Source organism: Bombina bombina, chromosome 12 (assembly GCF_027579735.1).
Source record: "Bombina bombina isolate aBomBom1 chromosome 12, aBomBom1.pri, whole genome shotgun sequence".
NCBI lineage: Eukaryota > Metazoa > Chordata > Amphibia > Anura > Bombinatoridae > Bombina > Bombina bombina.
In genome coordinates, this window is record NC_069510.1 from 12613447 (window position 1) to 12625713 (window position 12267).

Sequence of the window (12267 nt, forward strand, 5' to 3'; positions counted from 1 at the left end):
TATACTGTACCTTTATAGTAGTGTCTATTACATGCAGTTATATGAAAATGAGTGTATACTGTACCTTTATAGTAGTGTCTATTACATGCAGTTATATGAAAATGAGTGTATACTGTCCCTTTATAGTAGTGTCTATTACATGCAGTTATATGAAAATGAGTGTATACTGTACCTTTATAGTAGTGTCTATTACATGCAGTTATATGAAAATGAGTGTATACTGTCCCTTTATAGTAGTGTCTATTACATGCAGTTATATGAAAATGAGTGTATACTGTCTCTTTATAGTAGTGTCTATTACATGCAGTTATATGAAAATGAGTGTATACTGTACCTTTAAGTTTAAGCTACTTACATGTTATGTAAACACAGCCAGCAAGATAAATTAAAAGGGTCATAATATTTATATGCTAAATCACTTGAAAGTGGACCAGAAAATATCACCTGAACATCTCTATGTAAAAAAGGATATTTTACCTCAAAATTTCTTCAGCTTACAAGGGTAAGTTCATTTGTAACGGTTATACTTCAGCTGCAAATTGGGGGGGGGGGAGACATAACCCACCACACAATAGCCAATCAGCATCAACAGTGCTGAAGTCATGCTATGCTGTGATCTTGTGCGATTTCATAGTAAACTTCCTTAAACGGAATAGCGAAACATGACTGTGCCAGATGCACACTCTTGCAAGTCCTGGGACTAGTATCTCTTTACAATGGGCTGTGAATACTTAGGACATTTTGAGGTAAATAGTTTCTTTTTTACATAGAGATGCTCAGGTGATTTTTCCTAGTCCGCTTTTTACAGCTATAATGCATCACTTTCAAGTGCTTCAACATTTGTGTATCATGTCCCTTTAATACTTTGAAATAGAGAATGTTAAGTCAGACGCTGGAGGTGCGCTAGGCGCCAAAATGGTAGAAAAACAAACGATGGGCGAAGATCAAAGGCTGCTCTCTCAAGTAATACGGCAATGACCAAAGCAAATCCTGGATGGAATGAGAAGAGGCGCCTATAGGGTAATAACGTAAGCACGAGACAATAGCAACAAGCAACGATGAGTATACTCACAAACGGAGCGGCACTGATTTGCGCCAAACACAGCAGACCGGGACCTGTTCTGTGTTACCGGAATTAAGCTTTTGCGTCCTGTGGTTATCGGACTATAATACCACCCGCCCTGTGTTTCTCACCAATTATTCATAGAATACAGGTATCCCACTGTGATTCCAAGGGAGGAAGGTGTGTATCCAGATCGTCATTGGATTGGTGGAGCAGTCGTGAGGAACAAGGTGTGGACGTGTCCTCTTACCTGATTGGTTGAAGGGTCCCACGTGACCGCTTGGAGTTTTGATCGATTGCTGGTCTGCCGGGCGACGAACAGGTCCGGTCTGCTGTGTTTGGCGCAAATCAGTGCCGCTCCGTTTGTGAGTATACTCATCGTTGCTTGTTGCTATTGTCTCTTGTGCTTACGTTATTACCCTATTGGCGCCTCTTCTCATTCCATCCAGGATTTGCTTTGCCCTTTAATACTTTGTAATTTAACGTTTTAGAACTTTCACCCACTTAAAAGTATTGAATGGAGACAAATAAAGAGACAACATGAGTGATAAGAATGTCTAATCTCTCCGTAACTTTAGTCTATTTATATTTAGATGGGTTGTGGTTTCAAAGAGCAAATCCAGCTATTTAATTTACAAAAGGAAACATAAGGAGTCATGTCTCATACATTTAATACTCTGCAGCTGGTATAACAAATCATTAATGGGAACAAATTAAAGGGGAAACAATTTTACAGTGCCCCATTAACAAGGTTGTATTGCATTAAAGACTCCAAACATACAGTACCAGACAGTTTAAGAAAGCAGCAAAAGGATAGAACGTACCACCAAAATGAGTCCAATCCGCTGATATCCTGGGTAAAGGCAACCTGTAAAACAAAAGGGGCATTATTATCTCAGCCTGGTTTTTGTAAACTTCATTTTGTTTGTGTGTAATGATCGCAACAAGGTTATTTCAGTAGGTTTTCTAAAACGCAAACTATTTTCTTTATTACCATACGGATACTTCAAATACAAAACAAAGCCCAGGCTTTAATTTTCAGAGATTTGTCAACACTGGACAGACATTAGGTTGTCCATGTGGAGTGTTGGAATATTTATGACAAACTCCTTAGTTTAACTTAAAAGGAATATATTGGTTTGACAAACGGCTTAAGTTCAACCCCATACTACCAATTCATTTAAAGCATTTAATTTCCACACAGTAGCTGGAGCTTTTTTATTGTTAAAAAATGGTTTAGTGATCATTCAAAGCCACTGCTATTAAAGAGGTGCCGCCATCAGTTATTAAATTCCAACGTTCACTTACTTCAACCAGGCATTCTCTATGATCACACTTTAAGTCAAGGTAGTGCAAAAAGAGAGTTTTAATATATATATAATATTTCTGGTCTATGTATTCAGCACACGCACTTTTTACTCTGATGAGGAAAGGTGCAGACTGGTTGAACCAATAGGAAGGTCACACTCACTTTCTCAGCTCTTTGGTGTGGGCATCAGCACCAAGCTGGATAAGCCGATCCAGCACCTCGGCTGGAGAGATGGATGGGGTGCTTGCTTCTCCATCGTCACTTGCCTTCATCTTGTACAGCTCCTCCGTCTTCTTGCAGATAAACAAGTTGGCTGTTTTAGGCAACGCCACCTCAAAGAGATGTTCATATGGGGCAGAGCTGAAAGAAGTGTCACTATTGGTTTGGGCTCTACAGGGACTAGGAGTGAGGATGTTACCAGTATTGGACAGAGAGTTTGTTATCGGTGTCTTCCCTGAGACTGTGTCATTCCTCCCACCACTGGGTCGCTCTATGGGAGTGAATGCCTGTTTGGGTGTGTCCTGTGATCCATTGTAACGGGGCACAGTTGACTGCTCACAAGTGCTGACAATGCCGTAAGAGGCGGGCTTTTTCTGAGAGCTGGGCTGGCTGTCATACCGAGCGAAAGGAGAGTCAAAGCCCCCTCGTAGGACAACTGGCTCATTTTCAGATGTAGTTATCTGAGACAGCTCCTGGGATATAGCAGCTGAGGAGCAAAAGAACAGAGTAGTGAAATGCCAATATAATTTAAATCAAATTGCACAACTAAAACACACCACCTACTATTCACGGAATTCCTTGTGAAAGCACACAACTGGTTTTGCTTTTGGTAAGTTGGCACTATAAAAACGAGAGGGGTAGGACATTTGTATCAAATTACTATTACTGAAATGTAAAAGGTCTTGTATTCTTCAAGTGCAGTCCAGGATCACACACCACCATATAAGTGTACAAAATACTGAAACCCAAGTGACTAAGGACACAAAAGTCAAATTCTACTTTGTGTTATTTCAATTTTCTGCTCTATAGCACTGAAAGTATAAAGTTTGTGTATGGAAAGAAATGGCTCAAAGCTGGTTCATAAAAGTAAAAAAGGTAGTTTGCACCTCATCTTTGACAACTGATAACTTAAAGGTAATTAATTACAGGGACAAAAAGGGGGGGAATCTTTGTAAATTTTATTAGGGTAATGAGCCTAAAAGAAGGACCTGCTAAAACCATCTATTCCATACTAGCTAAAAATGTATTGCTAGCAAACAGGAATTGGAAGGGTTACCACGTAGGATATTCATCTAATGACAACATTCTGTTAGTTAATGCTTTGTTGGCTATACGCTCTATACTCTGGTAATTAAAGCTTTTGGTATCTCTGTCACTAGACATTACAATGAAACCATTTGACTTAAAGTGATCGTAAACTTTTATCCACCACAACGCTGCAATCAATTCTTTGTTGAAAATTAACATGACATTCATTAATCTTCCTGCTATTATCTGCAGTGTATATTTTGTAATCAGTGTAAATACCTCTGCATTCGATCGCTGCTTTTTACACCTCGCTCCAAAGTGCACTATTTTTTTTTTTAATTAAGATTTTCCAGCTGTCCAATCAGAAAACTGGCAAATTGGCATGTATTTCATGATGGGGGAAAAAAACGGAAGGGAGTGCGCATGCGTAATCACGTCATGCTGTCAGTCACTCCGTGAACAAGCCTGCGGTAAACACATGCAGAGGAAAACAGATGGGAATTGACTTTTACCTCATCGTATTATAAACACGCGGGTAGTGGGTAACTGCAGCAAAAGGGAATAGACATACCAGCGATCCGCATTGAACGGCTCCACAAGTAAACAATGAGCAATGCAGACAGAGAGCGGGTGGGACCGCTCACTACGTCCACACTATCGAAACAAGGAAAATGAAGGGGGAGGAGTAAGTAATTGATAAGAGTAAGAATAAAAATATATAGTTTAAAAGTTTGTGAACATTTAAAAAAAAAAAAAAAAATATTAAAAAAAAAAAAATATTAAAAAAAAAAAAATTCACTACCTATGCTTAAGATATCTAGAAAAAATGGAAAGCTTCTGAAACCTTAAAATTTACCATCACTTTAAGTAAAACCTAGATATTCTTAAGGTTTCCTATAATTTATGCACTGCACTCCACTAACTTGACCATAAACTTAATTCGGAATGCCTAAAGAGCAACTTGCGCAAGTAGTCTTCTTTCCTAATTTAAAAGAATAAACCATCAATCAAAATACCTCTAGATTTCTAGCGCCACGCTTACTTTCTGAGAAGATGAACGGATGTAATCTCTTATGGATCTATTTCTTCATGTGTAAGGATTCCTACCAACTGTGCAGTGTAAGAAGCTACTGGAGGTTTGTCATAGCAAAACCTTCCCAGACCTTCCTGTAAAAGTAAGAAGCTACTGGAGGTTTGTCATAGCAAAACCTTCCCAGACCTTCCTGTAAAAGTAAGAAGCTACTGGAGGTTTGTCATAGCAAAACCTTCCCAGACCTTCCTGTAAAAGTAAGAAGCTACTGGAGGTTTGTCATAGCAAAACCTTCCCAGACCTTCCTGTAAAAGTAAGAAGCTACTGGAGGTTTGTCATAGCAAAACCTTCCCAGACCTTCCTGTAAAAGTAAGAAGCTACTGGAGGTTTGTCATAGCAAAACCTTCCCAGACCTTCCTGTAAAAGTAAGAAGCTACTGGAGGTTTGTCATAGCAAAACCTTCCCAGACCTTCCTGTAAAAGTAAGAAGCTACTGGAGGTTTGTCATAGCAAAACCTTCCCAGACCTTCCTGTAAAAGTAAGAAGCTACTGGAGGTTTGTCATAGCAAAACCTTCCCAGACCTTCCTGTAAAAGTAAGAAGCTACTGGAGGTTTGTCATAGCAAAACCTTCCCAGACCTTCCTGTAAAAGTAAGAAGCTACTGGAGGTTTGTCATAGCAAAACCTTCCCAGACCTTCCTGTAAAAGTCCTACACTCACAGATTCAGAAAATCTGCTTCTAGAGCAATCCACTTGCCTTAAAGTGACATAAAACCCACATATTTTCTTCCATGTTTTATAAAGAGCATGCAATTTTAAACAACTTTCTAATTTTCTTCTATTATCGAATTTACTTTATTCGCTTTACATCCTTTGCTGAAAAGCATATCTAGATAAGCTCAGTAGCTGCTGATTGGTGGCTGCACATAGATGTCTCACGTGATTGGCTCACCCAAATGCATTGCTATTTCTACAACAAAGGATATCTAAAGAATGAAGCAAATTAGATAATAGAAGTAAATTGGAATGTTGTTTAAAATTGCATTCTCTATCTGAATCATGAAAGAAAACTTTTGGGTTTAGTGTCTCTCTAAACTCATTGACTGACAAGGGAACACCTGGCAGAAATCAAAAAGTGATCCCAAGAAGCCCTTTAGTTGTAATAACTGTGTGACTAATGGTCAAGAAAGAATCCATCTTGGTTTTTGAATATTGATAAAAAAATAAATAAAAATAGTATTTTAACTCAAACGGGCATCTGAACATTTCTAAAGCAACACTAAACACAATATACTAATTAAACATCCTAGGGCCTACAAAGTTGCCCAAACATCCACTTGGATCTGGACAAACCTGTTTTAAAACTAAAATGTCCTATTTATCACAGCAGGATCTCCTTGTGCAGGAAAGGTGCATTAGTCATTAATAGACAGAGCTGTGTTTAACAGGGAGGTCCCTTAGATCCATCGCCACCCATGGAAATTAAATGATGATGAAAAAACAAAAATTATGCTTACCTGATTAAAATACCTCCCCCACATCCCTCATCACCCAGTCATTCTGCAGAGGGAACAAGGAACAGTAGGAGAAATATCAGGGTAAAAAAGGTGCAAGAAGATGTATAAATTTAGGGCCGCCCAACGGAGATACGGGCGGGAGCCGTGGACTCTTCTCCCCTCGATGGAAATGAAATCATCAGGTAAGCATTACTAATGTTTTCCATCTAAAGGGGAGGAGAGTCCACGGCTTCATTCAATACTATTGGGAACATATACCCAAGCTGTAGGGGACACTGAATGAAACCCGGGAGGGTAAAAAGGCGGACCCTAATCAGAGGGCACCACAGCGTGCAAAACCTCTCTCCCAAAAACAGCTTCCGCAGAAGCAAAAACGTCAAATTTGTAAAACTTTGTAAAAGTGTGTAAGGAGGACCAGGTAGCCGCCTTACAAATTAGCTTCATAGAGGCCTCATTCTTGAAGGCCCAGGACAAAGCCACAGTTCTAGTTGAATGAGCCGTGATCCTCTCAGGAGGCTTATGTTCCGCTGTCTCATAAGCCAAGCGAATCAAGCTCCTCAACCAAAAAGACAAAAGTAGCAGAGGCCCTTTGCCCCTTGCGCTTCCCAGAACACACCACAAAAAGAGATGTAGACTGTCTGAAATCCATTGTAGCCTGAAGATAGAACTTCATAACCTGGATGTTGTTCGTGCCTTGAAGTAACCTCTCCTTTGAAGAAGAAGGGTTAGGACACAAAGAAGGAACAACTAATTCCTGATTAATGTTACGGTTAGACACCACCTTAGGGAGAAACCCCAACCCAGTGCGAAGTACAGCCTTATCCGCAGGAAACACCATAAAAGAAAGATCACATTGCAAGGCAGCAAGTTCAGATACTCTGCGTGCTGATGCAATAAACAGGAAGAGAACCTTCCAGGACAGAATCTTAAATGTCTATGGAATGCATATGTTCAAAGGGAACCCTCTGCAAAACCTTAAAGCACACTGTACCCACATTTTTTCTTTTGTAATTCAGAAAGAGCATGCAATTTTAAGCAACTTTCTAATTTATTCCTATTATCAATTTTTCTTCGTTCTCTTGCTATCATTATTTGAAAAAGAAGGCATCTAAGCTTTTTTTTGGTTTCAGTACTCTGGACAGCACTTTTATTGGTGGATGGATTTATCCACCAATCAGCAAGGACAACCCAGGTTGTTCACGAAAAATGGGCCGGCATCTAAACTTACATTCTTGCATTTCAAATAAAGATACCAAGAGAACGAAGAAAATTTGATAATAGGAGTAAATTAGAAAGTTGCTTAAAATTTCATGCTCTATCTGAATCATGAAAGAAAAATTTTGGGTAGTGTCCCTTTAAGGACCAAGTTTAAGGCAGAGCCGACTATCTAAAGACAGGCCTGATTCTAGACAGAGCCTGAACAAAAGATAGAATGTAAGGCAGCTCAGCGAGTCTCCTACGCAACAAAACCGACAATGCCGAAATCTGTCCCTTTAAGGAACTAGTGGCAAGACCCTTCTCCAAACCATCTCGGAGAAAGGACAGAATCCTGGATACCTTCGCCTTATGCCAAGGATATCCATGCTTCTCACACCAGAACAAGTAAGTCCTCCACACCTTATGGTAGATGAGACGAGCGACTGGCTTCCTTGCCAATCACACCTTCAGAAAAGCCTCTTGGCTAAGACTAGATGTTCAATCTCCACGCAGTCAGCCTCAGAGAATCTAGAAACAAAAAGAGAAGAGAGCTTTTCTCTTTTTGTTTCTGCCTAGTGAGTCTGTGATGGGACCGTCTTAGAGGAGCAGCACACAACACAGCAATCTTTGAACTGTAACTCAGAAATTGATATCGTTAAAGGACAATATATATTTTGTACTTTGGACCTTTTAATATGCCACTCTTTGAAGGTACTACATTGTGCACATTTGTATTAGTGCTATTCTACACATTATAGTACCTTGGGAATCTGTGAGATATATATAGGATTTCTAGCACACCTGTTTGTTTATTTTTTCTCAGAGAATCTAGGTTTTGATGCTGAAAAGGGCCCTGTGACAGCAGATCCCTGCGACAGAGTAACCTCCACAACGGAGAGGATGACATCCCCACCAGATCCACAAACCACGTCCTCCGCGGCCACGAAGGAGCAATCAGAATGGCCGATGCCCGCTCCTGTTTGATGCGTGCCACTATGCGAGGTAGAAGTGGTAACAGAGGAAAAATTTAAGCTAGGCTGAATCCCCAAGGAACCACTAAGGCATCTATCAGCTTTGCCTGGGGATCCCTGGACCTCGACCGGTATTGAGGTAGTTTGCAATTGAGTCTGGACGCCATTAGATCTATCTCCGGCGTTCCCCATCTGTGACAAATCTCTGCAAACACTTCGGGGTGAAGAGACCATTCCCCCGGATGGAAGGACTGTTTGCTGAGAAAGTCCGCTTCCCAGTTGTCCACACCCAGAATGTGAATCGCTGAGAGCGAGAAGTTGTGGGACTCCGCCCACTCCAGAATCCGAGACACCTCCGTCATCGCGAGGGAGCTCCTTGTACCCCCCTGATGGTTGATGTAAGCCACCGAGGTAATGTCGGTCTGGAATCTGACCGACCCCAGAGAAGGCGAAGCCTTCAGAACATTGTAAATTGCTCATTGTTCTAGGATGTTGATCGGAAGGAGAGATTCCTCCCTGGACCACTTTCCTTGTGCCATCCTGGCACCCCAAACAGCTCCCCATCCTGACAAACTGGCGTCCGTGGTCACAATCTCCCAGGACGGTCTTAAGAAGGATGTCCCCAAGGACAGTTGCTCCGGACGAATCCACCAAGAGAGGGAGTTCCGAGTAAGAGCATCCAGGGAGATCAGCTGTGATAGATCGCCGTTCCACTGTCTCAACATGCACAATTTACGAGATCTGAGGTAAAACCTGGTGAATGGGATGACATCTATCTTGACACCATGAGACCTATTACCTCCATACATTGAGCCACCGATGGGCAAGACAGGTGGACGCAAGCTTCCTGCGCCGCTGATCTGTGAGAAATATCTTCATGGACATAGTCTATTATCGTGCCCAGGAACTCCACCCTGTTGCTGGGAACCCTTTCCTGAGTTGATCTTCCAACTGTGAGATTGAAGCAGAAGAACCCTAGAATGATCCTCTGCGAGGCTGAGCAACGGCGCCTGAACCAGTATGTCGTCCAGGTAAGGCGCCACCGCAATGCCCCTGGATCTGACCACTGCAAGCAGCGCCCCCAGAACCTTTGTGAAGATTCTCGGGGCGGTCGCCAGACCAAAAGGAAGGGCCACAAACAAAGTGTTGGTCCAGAAATGCAAATCTTAAGAACCTGAAGTGGTCCCTGTGGATTGGCACATGAAGGTAAGCATCCTTCAAGTCTATAGTCATCATGATCTGTCCCTTTTGAACTAGGGGCAGAATAGATCTGATCGTTTCCATTTTGAACGATGGAACTGCCAGAAACTTAAAACACTTTAGGTCCAGAAACGGGCGGAACGTGCCCTCCTTCTTTGGAACCCCAAAAAGGTTGGAATAGTACCCTAGACCCCTTTGTGCTAGGGGTACTGGTACGATAACACCGAGAGAGGCGAGATCCCTCACACACTCTAAGAAGGCCTCTCTCTTCTCTGGTCTTGAAGACAGGTTTGACAAGAGGAATCTGCCCTCGGAGCGCCGATCCGGAGACTGGTCGGGGGCCGCCCCTTAGACTTGTTCCAAGATTGAGCCGGCTTCCAAGATCCCTTGGATTGGTCTGCTTTTGCGGCGGGTTGCTGGCGCTGGGCCTTGCCCGCACGAAAGGGACGAAAAGTAGATCCTTTAGGCTTAGCCTTCTTATCCTACGGTAGGAAAGCTCCCTTGCCTCCCGCAACCGTGGATATAATCGAATCCAATCCTGGACCAAACAGGATCTTTTCTTGAAAAGGCAAGGAAAACAGCCTCGCTTTAGAGGTTATGTCCGCAGACCAAGATTTTAGCCACAGAGCCCTGCGCACTAAAACAGAAAAACCTGACACCTTTGCAATCAGGCGAATAATTTGCATATTGGCAATCTTTAGCACCTTAATCTTCCCCTGTATCTTGTCGATGGATGTCCCCCCTCGATCATTTCACACAGGGATTCACACCAATATATCGCAGCTCCAGCTGGCTAAAAAACAAACCCTGTGTGCTGAAACATCTTTCTCAACATGTTTTCCAGCTTTATCCATGGGCTCCTTAAACGACGAACTATCCTCGAGGGGAATAGTTATCCGCTTTGCGAGCGTAGAGATAGCACCATCCACCTTAGGGATGGTCCCTCACGGGCTCAAGCTGAAAGTCTGGAACAGGGAACAGTTTTTTAAAGGAAGAAGGGGAAAAGGAAGAATCTAACCGCTCCCATTTGTTCATAATAATATTAACCATCTTAACGGGAACCGGAAAAGACTGAGGAACGACCCTGTCCTCGTATGCCTTGTCAAGCTTAGGAATCGCAGGTTCCTCCGGTATCTTAGGTTCCGGAACCTCCAGAGTAGCAAGCACTTGCCGTAGCAGAAAGCGCAAATTCTCCATTCTAAACCTATAACCAGGCTCCTCCACCGCCGGAGGTTTAGCTGACACGGACTCCAACCCAGAAGGGGCCTCCTCCGAAGAGTCGGAGTGGGCCTCGTCATCGTATAGAGCCTCTGGATCTCCCATCAGCGAGGACAAACCCTGGGCCAGGCCGCAATGATAAACCCAGCATAACGAGGTAAGGCATGGATCACTTTCAAAACCACCGATTCCAGTTGGTCCGCAAAGTCTGACGGCCAATGAATCTCTCCTGAAGGAGTAACAGTTGGACCCCGGGGCGCTGCATGTGCAATCGGAGATGAATGTAGGGAACGCACCTCTCGGGACAAAGAAACCTCAGAGGTGGACGGCTTAGTAGTACTAGACATCCGTTTACATTTAGATGTTGTAACTTTATCAAGACATGTGGAACATAGTTGAGCAGGCTGATCTACCAGAACCACCTCACAATAAAGACAGGAATGAGACTTTATTAAGAAAGGAGAGCCTTCCAACACGTCGGAGTCCTTCATTGCTTGCGCTATTGGTTAGACTAACTTTATTTATTAAAAAAAGGCACCTTTATACCACCAATAGTCACTCACCAACTCCTAGGACCCGGATTACAGAAACCGCTACGTCTCCTGCGCCACAGATCAATGGGAAGGGTAGATAGCCACACCCAGTCACATAGAATGCCTGGCAGGACCGCCCCTGCATTAGGGAAAAACACGCCAAAAAATGGCCGCGCAAAGTTTCCGCAAGTAACCTGAAAGTTCCACACATTGCCAGAGCCTCATCTCACACATAACGCAGCAATGATACAATAAATAATATCATGTATAAACACCCCTGTTCAATAATCCCCCTTCCAGGAATATTAACCCTTGATTCTGTAAAGATAAAAAGGTGCCACACTGTGACCCTGTCTTCTATGTTATCATTATCAATAAAAAATGAAACAATCTTACCAGAATCTACGCCGTGGAACAGGAACACGGCCCTTCAAGTGTGACAGGTTAGTAGCCTCGCTCCTGACATGGACTTGAGTGAAGAAAGCAGGCAGCGAAACTCGTCAACGATGATTGCTAATGGAGCTGTTAATATGAGTCGGGATGGTTTCGCAGAAAGACTCTACCTGCATCTCCGGACTAACTTTCGCCCAGGCTCTCACTGAGAGGCTGACAGGATTACTTAAAACTCCAGTCCCACTAGTAAGGGTACTACCCTCCATAAGAGACTACTCCAAACTTTCGGCACTCCTCTGCCATCCTCCTGTGACGAAAGGCAAAGAATGACTGGGGGATGAGGGAAGTATTTAAGCCTTTGGCTGGGATGACTTTGCCTCCTCCTGGTGGCCAGGTTCTTAATTCCCAATAGTAATAAAGGCGTGGACTCTCCTCCCCTTTAGATGGAAATATATAACAGGATGGCAAGAAGTAAATTGAGAATCTTGTTTCTGGTTTGTGTTTCCTTCTTTATAATGGATATTTAAGGTTGTTCTTATTTAAAGCAGCTGCCATGTTTAGCACTGGTTTTCCAACATGCCCCCAGGCCT

At 42.8% G+C, this 12267-nt stretch overlaps 1 protein-coding gene across 4 annotated transcripts in view; it reads right to left on the reverse strand.

Moving 5' to 3' along the window:
* TSC1 (TSC complex subunit 1) overlaps positions 1-12267 on the reverse strand; it is a 75269-nt gene that overhangs the window by 22248 nt on the left and 40754 nt on the right. For all 4 annotated transcript variants that reach the window (XM_053695659.1, XM_053695660.1, XM_053695656.1 and 1 more), the window contains exons 14-15: positions 2535-3078; positions 1888-1931 (exon numbers count right to left, since the gene is read on the reverse strand). In XM_053695659.1, coding sequence (XP_053551634.1) covers positions 1888-1931; positions 2535-3078 — 588 coding nt within the window. The remainder of the gene's footprint in view (positions 1-1887; positions 1932-2534; positions 3079-12267) is intronic.